The sequence below is a fragment of the Tursiops truncatus genome, chromosome 3, assembly GCF_011762595.2.
Source record: "Tursiops truncatus isolate mTurTru1 chromosome 3, mTurTru1.mat.Y, whole genome shotgun sequence".
Lineage (NCBI taxonomy): Eukaryota > Metazoa > Chordata > Mammalia > Artiodactyla > Delphinidae > Tursiops > Tursiops truncatus.
Window position 1 is genome coordinate 150,834,550 of NC_047036.1, and position 12,685 is coordinate 150,847,234.

Genomic DNA, 12,685 nt, shown 5'->3' on the forward strand with positions numbered 1-12,685 from the left:
AAATCTTTAAAGAAAAAATTCACATAAATGAAACATAATAAAGTCCATACATTAAAAAAAAAAATAGAGCATGGGTTCGGGTCACATCGCAGCTTCCCACTTACTTACAGCTGTGTAATTCTGGGCAACTCACATAATGTCTCCTCAGACTCCTCATCTGTAACCGGAGATGGTAACAGTTCCCTACCTCAGAGCGTTGCTGTAGTCCATAAACACGGTTAAGTGCCTTGGTAAATGTTTGAGGCTCTCTGGTTATTGTGAATTAAAACACCTCAATGGCTTCTGGCCATGTGATTTATAATAGTTTGATGTTTAACCAAATGGTAAAACTATTCCATTTATCATTCCCATCTCTTTTTAACCCTTACCCTGCTTTGTTGTTTATGTTTTCTCCCAACACAGAGTGCTAGTTCCAGGAGAGTAAAGGCTTTATTTTGTTCACTGCTGAAAGCAATAGCACCCAGAAAAGTACTGTACATATGAAGCCCTCAGTAAACACTAGCTGAATGAATGGTGCAAACTGTCACAAGGAAAAGTACACCAAAACTTTCATTATAATAAAAAAGTATAGATAAATCTTTCTCTAATGGCTTCCAGTCAAGTAACTGAAACCACCATATGCTATAATAAAAACATAAGTAATTTATTAAAATTTGAAGGCAAAAACATAATTTTAAAAGATTTAGACCTATGTTAGGTGTGATAGAGTATGGATGCTTTCTTGAAATTCACAATCAGATCCAGGAGTATCACTTTCAGAATGTTCTAGTAGATTGAGTTTACTTTTTAGTTGTCTTTGATGAAAGTCACTATTCTACTCTCTTTCTTAACAGAAATGTGTTTTTTCGAAGACTCACTTTTAATTGGTTTATTAACCAAAGAATTATTTTGCCCAATTCCTTTGCTTTTCTGCTTTACAGGTGAGTCAGAACAGGAATGCAGGTCCTTCCCAGGTTGTTTCTTAGCAGAGTAGTTTTTCGTATATTCACCTGCTTTGCTCATTTTCTCTGAAGAAGACCTGCTATTTTTAGATAATTCCTCTTCTTTTCTTTGACTTCTAGTTCCAGAAATGACATCTGCTGAAGGAGAACATGTTCTAGCAATGAAATCTTCAAAAGACTCCTGCCGCTGCTCTGTGACTGCCACCCCCAGGTTGTCTTTGGAAGTTTCTAAGGCCTCCTGAGTAGAGACTGGGACATGGAAGGAGTCGAGAGGCAAAGCAATCCCAGCATCACCTGTAATTTTCTGAAACTGGAGGGAAAGACAAAAGACAAGACAAAAATTCAGTGATGAACAAAGTCAACCATTAAAAAGTAGAGTTCAAAACTTCAATGTTACTCTGTGATCTTATTATTAACACAGTCAATATTCAGAAGATTTCAGAGCCAGTTTTTCTCTAATTATATCTTGCCAAGTGATTCTCAGCTTAACCTAGCTATATCCAAGGCTGTGTCCGCTACATTTTCAGACTTTGGTGACTGGGGTAGTTATTACCCATTTCCTTTCCCTCACTAAAAATAAAACCCTATTCTGTAAGAAAATTAATTTCTTTGCTATCCTCCAGGCACATGTAAACAGTATATAATATAGTTTGTGACCAGACTGTGTTCTCAAGCTGTCAGTTCCCAAGACCAGTCTGAGATTGGCTGATGGGGGCTCCAAGCAAGGCTAGAGGAAAAGCTGACAGGTTTTCCCCTCCCATTCCCATAACCAGGTGATTCACTGTAATATGTTACCTATTAGCTATGTCTGGATTACTTATTTTAAAAATTATATCAGTATGTGTACCTTCATTAGTGTTCCTTCATTGTAAGCTGACTGCATACAAATAGAAACCTAGATAAAATATGAATAGAATAGACATTTATACAATTTAAAATCTGGAATATTTTTTCTAATGTTTTCTTTCTTCATTAAGGATAGTTTGCTTTAACTCATAAATTCTCTAAAGAACTTCCAGTCTCCTTATTTACAACAATACAGTATCATGAAATGGGCACACATTTACTAATCTCAGATTGGAAAGGATTCCAGAGTCTTCTAGCTCCTGAGCATGTGAACTATTAGAGACTGATCATTATTGTTTTCTCCCTGACTTGGTCATTTCCTTTTTGCTAATCACTCTTAGAATCCTTAAGTGCTGTTCTGTCCACTTACTTGGATATTTTGCATTTGTCCTGGGGCATCCTGTTTTGATTCTGATTTTTCTTCTTCAAGTGCCTTCTTTTCTTCTTTACGTGGACTACTAACAGTAGAATTCATCTGGGGACGACCTAGTAAATGAAAATCTGACTCATCTATGCTAGCCATTGTGGCCAGCTGCCAAAGCTTTGACCAGAGGAGGAAAGGAGAAAAGACAAAGGTTATTATAATCACATAAGAGCAGTTTAGATTTCCCCAGACCTACAATCATGAAGTACTTCTAAAATCTTAAAAGCCAACATCCTACTCCAGACTACAAGCCTCTCTCTCTCCCAAATTCTCAGCCCTTTCCAGATTCATCCTCTAGGACACATCCCATCTCCTTACCTATTACCGCTCCATTTTGAACACTGTCTGACTAGCAGCTTCAACATCTACCACGCACCTCGTCCATTACCTCTCACACCTCTATTCCCACACTTCTTTACCACCTTTCCTCCAGTTTCCAAGAATGTGTTTGTTCCTTCCTTCCCAACACCAACACCAATTCATTCACTGACAAAACACCACTCCATCAACTATCAATCTCCACTTCTGTCTTCCAGCAAAATTGCTCCCCGTTGAGAACCACTGACCTGTATCTCCCCTGCAGATTAATAATAATTTTTATGTCTAAGGCAAAAATAACTTTAATTCAAACTTATCAAACAAGCAAAGTAAATGAAAGATAGGAAAATTCTTATCCATTCCCGAATATTTGCAGTGAAAACTCCCTTCAATTTAGTCTTTACAAAAAACTACACCTACTAATTACTCTATCTACAGGTTACTCTTTTATAATGAGCTCCCCACTCTACCAAAGCAGGCTTCCCTATTTGCATTTCTTGAAAAATTTAATTCCTCATTTTAAAAAGTCAACTATATTACCTATAATTACACTAAATATGGCCACGAAAGTGATGAAAATTGCTCCAGCTCCTCAGCAAACTACCATTATAGTAGCAAAGAGAAGAACGCCATGAAGAGAAATGAACTAACCCAGGATCTTTAAGGCGATCCAAGAAAGCATGGAAGTTCTGAAAAGAATTCTCAATGCTGCCCAAAACACCTTCATCATCCAGGATCATGCTTGTCAATGAGTGGGCATGAAGGGCTTCAGACAAAGAGAAATTCATATTTCTTAAGTGGGCATTTTCATGTTCCAGCTATAAAAGAAGAATAAAAATGTCTGACATGATTTTTTCTCATTGTCATCAAAAGTAGTCTTGCCTATTTTCAAGGAACAAAACTAAAACACTCAAGATGTAATTAATTTGTAATTAACCTAACTCGCCACCAGTAAAGACAGAGACCATATCACATAGTAACCAAAACCCACAGGCACCCAATAAAGTTTCTTATATAACGCTTAGGTGGTATATAAATAAACCAAAGTTACCGTTTTATTAATGATCTTTCACAAAAGATCACATTTCTAACTAGTTCAATTCATAACGGAGCCTCATTCCACATTAGAAAATTACCTGCTTTAAGTTTCTCTTAAATTAGAAAATGAAATATAGAATCTGATTTGAATAAAACATATTACAACTCTGCTGAATGTTAAGAATTAACTTTAGTGAGCAAAATATCTAATGCTTACGTTTAAAAGTCCTAAATCATACCCAACCCAATTTATTAAATGTACGATCACCAATATTTTCTTTGGCTTCTTGAAAATATTCACCCCCGTGAACTCTTCCCCTTCCGCTCATCATCTATGCACTTAAAAGCCCCTATAAGCTCAACTCTAGTATTTCTCAGAAAGGCCGTTAATGTTCATGATGCCCCTTTTGCCTTACATGAGCAGGTGCTCAACATTTATTGAATGAGTGTCCGCCAATCCAATGGATGCACTTTCAAAAATTCCTCCCTACACTCACCCTGTGATAAATTATATTTAGATAGAACTTCTTAGATTATGCCCTGCTTTCATGCACATTACCTAATGTAATTCTCATAGTATATATTTTTATCTTTCATTGCATTCTTAGAAGTTTTCCAATATCTTAAATTTATTTAAAGGATTCACTTTCCTAATTCATTGCCAGAAGAGTCTCATCGTGTCTTTTATGTTACTGTATATACAGTATATGCACAAAAAGTGCCTTCTTGAATCAAAGAATCATGAACAGGAAATAAGCTAATGTCATATAAAAGCACGCACACACACACACACACACACACACACACACACACAAAACCAGATTTTCACATTTTTAAAAACATGCTTTCTGGAATATAGATCATATGATCACTAAATACCAGTAAATGCAAAAGTCCATATGATACAACCAATTTGCAACATATTACAGTTTTAAAGCTTACAAATTATGTGTATATGGATTAAAATCAAATCAAAATAAAACCAAAACACTCTCTAAAGCAGAAGAAGAAACTTGTTTACCTCACTGACTCGTTTATCAGCCTTCAGTCTTATTACTTACTTATTACTTACTTATTACTCTTTCCTCCTTTAACTGCTTTAGGCACTCCTCCAGGTTTTCCTAAACAAACAGAGTCAATATTATAACTAATTCATAGTATAATATCCAAAAGCCTTTCCAGCTATTGGTCTCATCAGGATTTAGGGGCAGAGCCAGAAGTGAACTCAGATTTTAGTCTGCTACTGGTAATATCATACCATGCTAGTGAAATGAATTATCAAAATCTATCAAATTAGCATAGGTAAGATTTATTTAAATTCCACTCTTTCCAACATAAATTTGTGGCAGCCCACCATAAAAGGCATATGCGTATAACATAGTAAGTCAGAAATAAGAAGACCAAGAAAGAAAAATTCTATTTTTATTTGTGGGTCTCTTTATAGCAGGAAGTCCTATTAATGAACATGCTTAACATACCTGAATTGCCTAACTGCAGATTCAAAAGCATGTTTTTAAAAAGTAATCATTTTTAAAGCAATTTACAGTCAAGCACTGTTCCTGGAGTTCCCTGGGTATGAAATAATCTAATCATCAAAACCCTAAAAGGGGGCTTCCCTGATGGCACAGTGGTTAAGAATCCGCCTGCCAGTGCAGGGGACATGGGTTCGAGCCCCAGTCCGGGAAGAACCGACATGCCGCGGAGCAACTAAGCCCGTGTGCCACGACTACTGAGCCTACGCTCTAGAACCCACATGCCACAACTACTGAAGCCTGTGCGCCTAGCGCCTGTGCTTCGCAATAAGAGAAGCCACCGCACTGCAACGAAGAGTAGGCCCACGCTCGACGCAACTGGAGAAAGCCCGCGAGCAGCAACGTAGAACCAACGCAGCCAAAAATAAATAAATAAAATAAATGTATAAAACAAAAAACCCTACGAGGAAAGAACGATCACTAACTCCATGTTTTTGTTTTTGTTTTTTTTGCATTACACGGGCCTCTCACTGTTGTGGCCTCTCCCATTGCGGAGCACAGGCTCCGGACATGCAGGCTCAGAGGCCATGGCTCACGGGCCCAGCCGCTCCACGGCATGTGGGATTCTCCCGGACCGGGGCACGAACCCGTGTCCCCTACATCGGCAGGCGGACTCTCAACCACTGCGCCACCAGGGAAGCCCTAGTTTACAGATGAGGGAAACAGAGGCAGAGAAGTAGAGTAAGTAGAGCAGCACAGCCAAGGTCACACCACTAAGTAGCAGAGCCACACCGTGGACTCAGGAAGCTGGGTGCCATTCCTGCTCACAGAGGTGGTAGTCTTCCCATTCACCAAGGTCACTGAAATAAAATGAACACTGATAAACTCTCTTAGGAGTTTTAGGAACTAAGACACTTCGGTCCTTGAACTGGGGACACTGCTAGCAATAGGCAGAATTCTAACAGAGCCCCCAAGATTCCTACTTACTGAAGTACACAAACCTTCCACTTATCCAATCAAACTCTAAATCTAGGTGCTGTAGTGAAGGGATTTTGCAGATGGAATTAAGGTTCAAAATCAGTTGATTTTTTTAAGATAGGGAGATTATTCTAGGTGGATATGGCCTACTCAGGCACTCCATTAAAAGGACCTGAACTCTTCCTGAATTGAAGTACAAAAGGGACAAGAGGGAGACTCTCCATTGCTGGCTCTGAAGAAGTCAAATGCTGCAGCAGGGAAGGCAAGCGAGAGGCCTCTAGGAGCTGAGACTGTCCCCTGACTGACAGCCAGCAAGGAAATGGGGACCTCTGTCCTGCAACTGCAGAATCTGAATTATGCCAACAAGCCGAAGAAGCCTGGAGGCATTCTTTCCCAGAGCCTCTGGATGCTAACACAGCCTGACTGACATCTTGATTTCAGCTCTGTGACCCACACAAACTATGGTGAACATCCAACGTTTGGGGCTCAATGTCTTACATTTCACGTGCTTTAACACTCTCGGGAGGGAACCCACATGTTCCAGTGTGTATCTGAGCAGGAAACCTAGTCACGCTCTGCCTGGACTTCTGACCTACAGAACTGTGAGCTAGTCAAATAGGTATTGTTTTCAGTCAGTAAGAGTGTACTAAAAGAATTAATATTCTACTCAACCTCCAGGTTCATGAACAAAATAAATGACTGTCATTGTTTTAGGCCACTGTTTCGGGGTGGTTTCTTATGCAGCGATAAACAGAATACCTACACTTATGAAAACAGTACGGTATATTTATACCTTTTAACTGCTCTGAACAATCACTTAAAGAATGAGGAACTCTATTATATGCCATCATTGGGAGAGGAACTGGTATCACTTTCTGGAGAGTAGCTCTTGGTACCTAACAACAATCCTACATCAGGAGTTTACCCTAAGGAAATCAAAGATGTGGGCAAAGATTTATCTACCAACATGATGTCATAAGATTGTTTATAACCAAACCCTAGAAGAAAGCTAAGAGCCTCCAAATTGGGACTGGGTTAAACAAAAACAGCTCACCGTCTGAAGGAATGCGCTATGAAGCCACTAAGAAAAGAATGACAACAGGTGTCAACCAGAGTTAATGAATGGGCTTCAGGAGTTCTACATTCATAATGTATCTGTGCATTTTTCCTGGGAGACGGTGCATAAGCTTAATCAAATTCTCTGATGTAGAAGAGTATTTAGTGATAAGACAAAATATTTTTCATACTTTTTTCAGACAAAAGAGCAGATTAGGTGTGTGTACATGCAGAGGTGGCTTTTATTTCCTTCAATGAGTTGTTCATTGTTTTCAAAAATTTACTCAATGAACATATATTTTTATATTCAGATCATGTTTAAAAAACTGACAGTCTAAGAACTTCAAATTCTTCAATGTTTCATTACTAAAGCCAGCCAAGTTTTCAATGGGGAAAAGGGGGAAAAAATTGCAAAATTCCTCTACTTTCAATATAATGGTTTAATAAATCATCTAAAACCGATTTCAAAGAATTTCTAAACAAATAATCAAACAAACAAAAAAACCCTCACCACAGTCAGAGGAAAGTAGAGTAAAACTTCCTGACTGGTTCTAAATAGCACATCAAAGTGAAATTACATGAAATAGTTTCTCCCTCTAGTGGAGGGAATTAGAACACAGTGTTAAATTTTTGTGAAAAAGTGTACCCTCCTCCCACAAAGTATTAATAATTCATGTCCCTTACATGGAAATATGGAACCAAAAAAGTTAGAAAGTAAAATTGCTTGATATTCTATTAAATAAGTAAGACTAATGATAAGGCTTTGGAATAATTTTCCTTCCTGTCATCTGCTCTCCTTCCTCCCTTCTGTACACCGGCTAGGGTGATTTTTCTGGGACAAAGCTCCCATCATATTGGATATCAAATTTTATGTTCACCTTTTCTCCATTTAACATTAAAATCCATCATTTGTCATATAATCAGGGGATTCATAACCTTGATTTTTTTGTGTGGGCTACAAAATATTCCACTGAGTGGGTTTACTGGTTAACCATTTTACACATTTAAATTCTTTCCAACTTTTCAATATTATAAGACAAAATAACCGTTTTTATGCATGAAGGCTTTTTTCCATATTGAGAATAACGTTCTTGCAATAAATCCATAAAAATGAGTTTGAAGTCAAAGCAAATGAACATTTTTAAGGCTTGAGGTATCTATCTCCAAACTTCTTTCCAAAAGATTTCTGAGATTTTATACTGCCATCAGCAATGTATCACTTGGTATATAACCTCTACTATAACTGTTGGCTTATTTCCTCATGTAGAGTGCAAGTTATTTGAAGATTGGGGGTGTATTTTATTAAGTGTTTATTCCCAGCACCTGTGCCTAGCACAACGTAGACGGTCAATAAATAATTGCTTAATAAGGAAAATCCCTGCCAATACAAGATGTACGTGTGTGAAAGACAGACTGTGTGTTTTTCTCTAACTGGATAGATGAAAACTTGTCATCTTCTTTAATGTGCAATTTTTTTTCTTATAATTAGCAATTAAGTTTCTCTTTTAGATTGTATTGTAAAAATTCAGATTCTCTGAGGCAAATGGGCCTGGCACTACCCATTAGTTATATAACCTTGGACAAGTTCTATAACTCTAGGCCTCAACTTCCTCATCTATAAAATGGAGATAAGCTCCCATACCACAGAGCTCTTGTGAGGATTACATGAGTTAAAACACATATAAAATAAGAAGAGTGCTTGGTACACAGAATATGTTCAACTAATGCTGAATGAATGAACATGCGAATGCAAACAGTAGTGAAGGGCTTAAAATGAAATAGTCTCATCCCACTCCCACATCCAGCAGTCAAGAAGAGACCGATTCTTTACTCAGGTTTTTAATTGTAAAATACGATATGTGTACTGAGAAGTGCAGAGAACAAAACTGTCAATGTGACAATTAAAAAGAGAATACTTACATAACCAGTACTCGAATCTGAAAGTATTGATACTTGTCAGCATTTCAAAACCCCCCCCATATCCTTTTCCCATCACAATCTCCTTTCCTCTTCCAGGTTAAACACCATCCTCATTTCTTGACAATCCTTTCCTTTAACCTGCATGCATCCCTAACAAAAGAGTTTAGTTTTGTCAACATCTAACTTTATGTAGAGGATCATAGTATATGAAGTCTTTTCTATCTTATTTCTTTCACTCAACATTGGTTTAAAAAATTCACCCACATTGCTGCCTGTAGCTCTAGTTCATTCAATTTTATTGCTGGATAGTTTTCCCACTGTACGAATACACATAATTTATTTAATTTTTGACTCTTAATGAACATTTAGTTTGTTTTCAGTTTGTGCTAATGCAAATCATGGACAGGAATCCCGCTGTACCGGTTATTCCGGTGCATTTACACAGGGCGGGGGTGAGGGCTGCTGGGTCACAGGCTATTTATATACCTTCAGTTGATGGAGAGTGCTAAATGCTTTCCAAAGTAGTTGTGTCGATTTGTACTCCAGTATAAGCAGGGTAGAAGATTCCCATAGTACTCCAGGTCTACAATACCTGATACTACCACACTCATTTATGTATTTGTCAAAATGATTGGCATGTAGTTTCATTGGTTTTGACTCACTTTTCTCTTATTACTTAATGAAGTCGTACACTTTTCTGTTTACTGGCTGTTTGGATTTCCTTTTTTATGAGGTTTACGTCAACTATTGTTATTTTTTTATTATTATTATTTATTTATTTTTGGCTGAGTTGGGTCTTCGTTGCTGCGTGCTGGCTTTCTCTAGTTGCGGTGAGCGGGGGCTACTCTTCATTGCAGTGGCTTCTCTTGTCGTGGAGCACAGGATCTAGGCGGGCGGGCTTCAGTAGTTGTGGCACGTGGGCTCAGTAGTTGTGGCTCGCAGGCTCTAGAGCGCAGGCTCCGTAGTTGTGGCGCACAGGCTTCATTGCTCTGCGGCATGTGGGATCTTCCCGGACCAGGGCTCGAACCCGTGTCCCCTGCCTTGGCAGGAAGATTATTAACCACTGCGACACCAGGGAGGTCCAACTATTTGTTATTTTGAATTCTTCCCCATTTCCAAGTAACACTCTTACATGACCATTTTCTGACTAAATTGGAGGCATTATCTGTTCACTTTCTATTTTACTAAGGGTTTAGTTCCTTTACACTCTTCCTATGTCTACACTGCTCAGTAAAGTTTTGTCATCATTAGTTATTCCACTGCTCATGATCTCTTTGACTTGTAGTGATATACTTAAAAATCTACACTGTTGATCAACTATAAACTCTCTCAACATCACACTGTAAAATGAGGACATTCATACCATCTTCCCTTTTTTCTACCTCCTGTCTACCTTCCAAACCTAGCTTTTACATTGTCAAAGTTGAAATTTATATTCTGTTCTATGTGCAGTTAAGTCTTCTGTTATTTGAGAGTCAGTAGGCAGTAAGGTTTAAGACAATAGGCAGAGAGCCTAAACTCAAAGCCTCGATCCAACCCTAAATTAGGTACAGCCTGGGCAAGTTCCTACCCTGTCTTAGCTTCCTTTTCACAAAATTGGGAATGATATTAACGCCAACCTCATAAGGCTATTCAGAGGATTAAATGAGTTAATATATGCAAAAGCACTTAGAGCCTAATATATACTAAGTACATACTAGTACATTTCAGTACATACCAAGTTAATGCAAATACATACTAAGTATAGTTTAGGTTAGTTATTTGTTATTACATGCAAGTTGACAATAAAAGCTGCAAACCGAGACAGTATTGCCATTGTTACAATGAAATTAATATTGCCCACTGCAGATGTACTGTGTCTCTGTGTATAGACTACACCTCGTTCCATACTGTGTCAGTGTCACTGCCCTTGTGCAGGGTGACCACATACCCCAAGCCACCTTGGGCTGTTCCAGTTTATACCTGTTGTCCTGATGTTACAGCATTAGAGCACCTCCTTACACTATTGAAGTGTTCTGGTGTGGACAACAAATTAGATAGGTGGTCATTACCCCTGTGTGTCACTGAAAAGGGGGACATCTATAGTGTCAAGTTTAAGTGATTAAAAATCAACCATAGCTTAGTTTGCTTCAGGTTTATGTCCCTATAGCCTTTTCTCCTCTGGAGTTCAAGTTCCTTCTCTTCCTCTCCCTCCTCCCTTCCAACAGTGCCTAATACCTAGTAAGTACAATATGCCTCAAGGTGTTTCTAAGCTCTCAATCACACAATCAATAGAAACCTCTCACTCTAGACTATAGACTTCAGACTATACTACAAAGCTACAGTAATCAAGACAATATGGTAGTGGCACAAAAACAGAAATATAGATCAATGGTACAGGACAGAAAGCCCAGAGATAAACCCACACACCTATGGTCACCTAATCTATGACAAAGGAGGCAAGAATAAACATGGAGAAGAGACAGTCTCTTCAATAAGTGGTGCTGGGAAAACTGGACAGCTACATGTAAAAGAGTGAAATTAGAACACTCCCTACACCATACACAAAAATAAACTCAAAATGGATTAAAAACCTAAATGTAAGGCCGGACATTATAAAACTCTTAGAGGAAAACACAGGCAGAACACTCTGACATAATATGAAGCAAGATCCTTTTTGACCCACCTCCTAGAGTAATGGAAATAAAAACAAAAATAAACAAATGGGACCTAATGAAACTTAAAAGCTTTTGCACAGCAAAGGAAACCATAGACAAGATGAAAAGACAACCCTCAGAATGGGAGAAAATATTTGCAAACGAATCAACGGACAAAGGATTAATCTCCAAAATATATAAACAGCCCATGCAGCTCAATATTAAAAAAAAAAACAACCCTATCCAAAAATGGGCAGAAGACCTAAATAGACACTTCTCCAAAGAAGACATACAGATGGCCAAGAGGCACATGAAAAGCTGCTCAACATCACTAATTACTGGAGAAATGCAAATCAAAACTACAATGAGGTATCACCTCACACCAGTTAGAATGGGCATCATCTGAAAATCTACAAACAACAAATGCTGGAGAGGGTGTGGAGAAAATGGAAGCATCTTGAACTGTTGGTGGGAATGTAAATTGATACAGCCACTATGGAGAACAATATGGAGGTTCCTTAAAAAACTAAAAATAGAACTACCATACAACCCAGTAATCCCACTCCTGGGCATATACCCAGAGAAAACCATAATTCAAAAAGACACATGCACCCCAATGTTCATTGCAGCACTATTTACAATAGCCAGGACATGGAAGCAACCTAAATGCCCATCGACAAGACGAATGGATAAAGAAGATGTGGTACATATATACAATGGAATATTACTCAGCAATAAAAAGGAATGAAATTGGGTTATTTGTAGAGACATGGATGGATCTAGAGACTGTCATACAGAGTGAAGTAAGTCAGAAAGAGAAAAACAAATATTGTATATTAACACATATATGTGGAACCTAGAAAAATGGTACAGATGAACTGGTTTGCAGGGCAGAAATTGAGACAAAGATGTAGAGAACAAACGTATGGACACCAAGGGGGGAAAGTGGCGGGGGGTGGTCGTCTTGTGATGAATTGGGAGATTGGGATTGACATGTATACACTAATATGTATAATATGTATAACAAAAAAATAAATAAAAATTAAATTAATAAAA

At 38.1% G+C, this 12,685-nt stretch overlaps 1 protein-coding gene across 5 annotated transcripts; it reads right to left on the minus strand.

Moving 5' to 3' along the window:
• Nucleotides 1-410: 410 nt before the first annotated feature.
• Nucleotides 411-12,638, minus strand: LOC117311670 (centrosomal protein of 78 kDa-like). Of its 5 annotated transcripts, none has more exons than XM_033853583.2 (5): nt 4,640-12,638; nt 3,181-3,347; nt 2,158-2,273; nt 1,789-1,836; nt 411-1,251 (listed from the first exon to the last, which is right to left on the minus strand). In XM_033853583.2, the coding sequence occupies exons 2-5, from the start codon at nt 3,257-3,259 to the stop codon at nt 787-789; spliced, it is 708 nt and encodes a 235-aa protein (XP_033709474.1). In that variant the 5' UTR covers nt 3,260-3,347; nt 4,640-12,638; the 3' UTR covers nt 411-786. The 5 variants fall into 5 exon arrangements, with proteins under 5 accessions (XP_033709474.1, XP_073658912.1, XP_073658914.1 ...); XM_073802811.1 differs by having other exon boundaries at nt 2,158-2,328; XM_073802813.1 differs by lacking the exon at nt 3,181-3,347.
• Between the last annotated feature and the right edge of the window lie 47 nt (nt 12,639-12,685).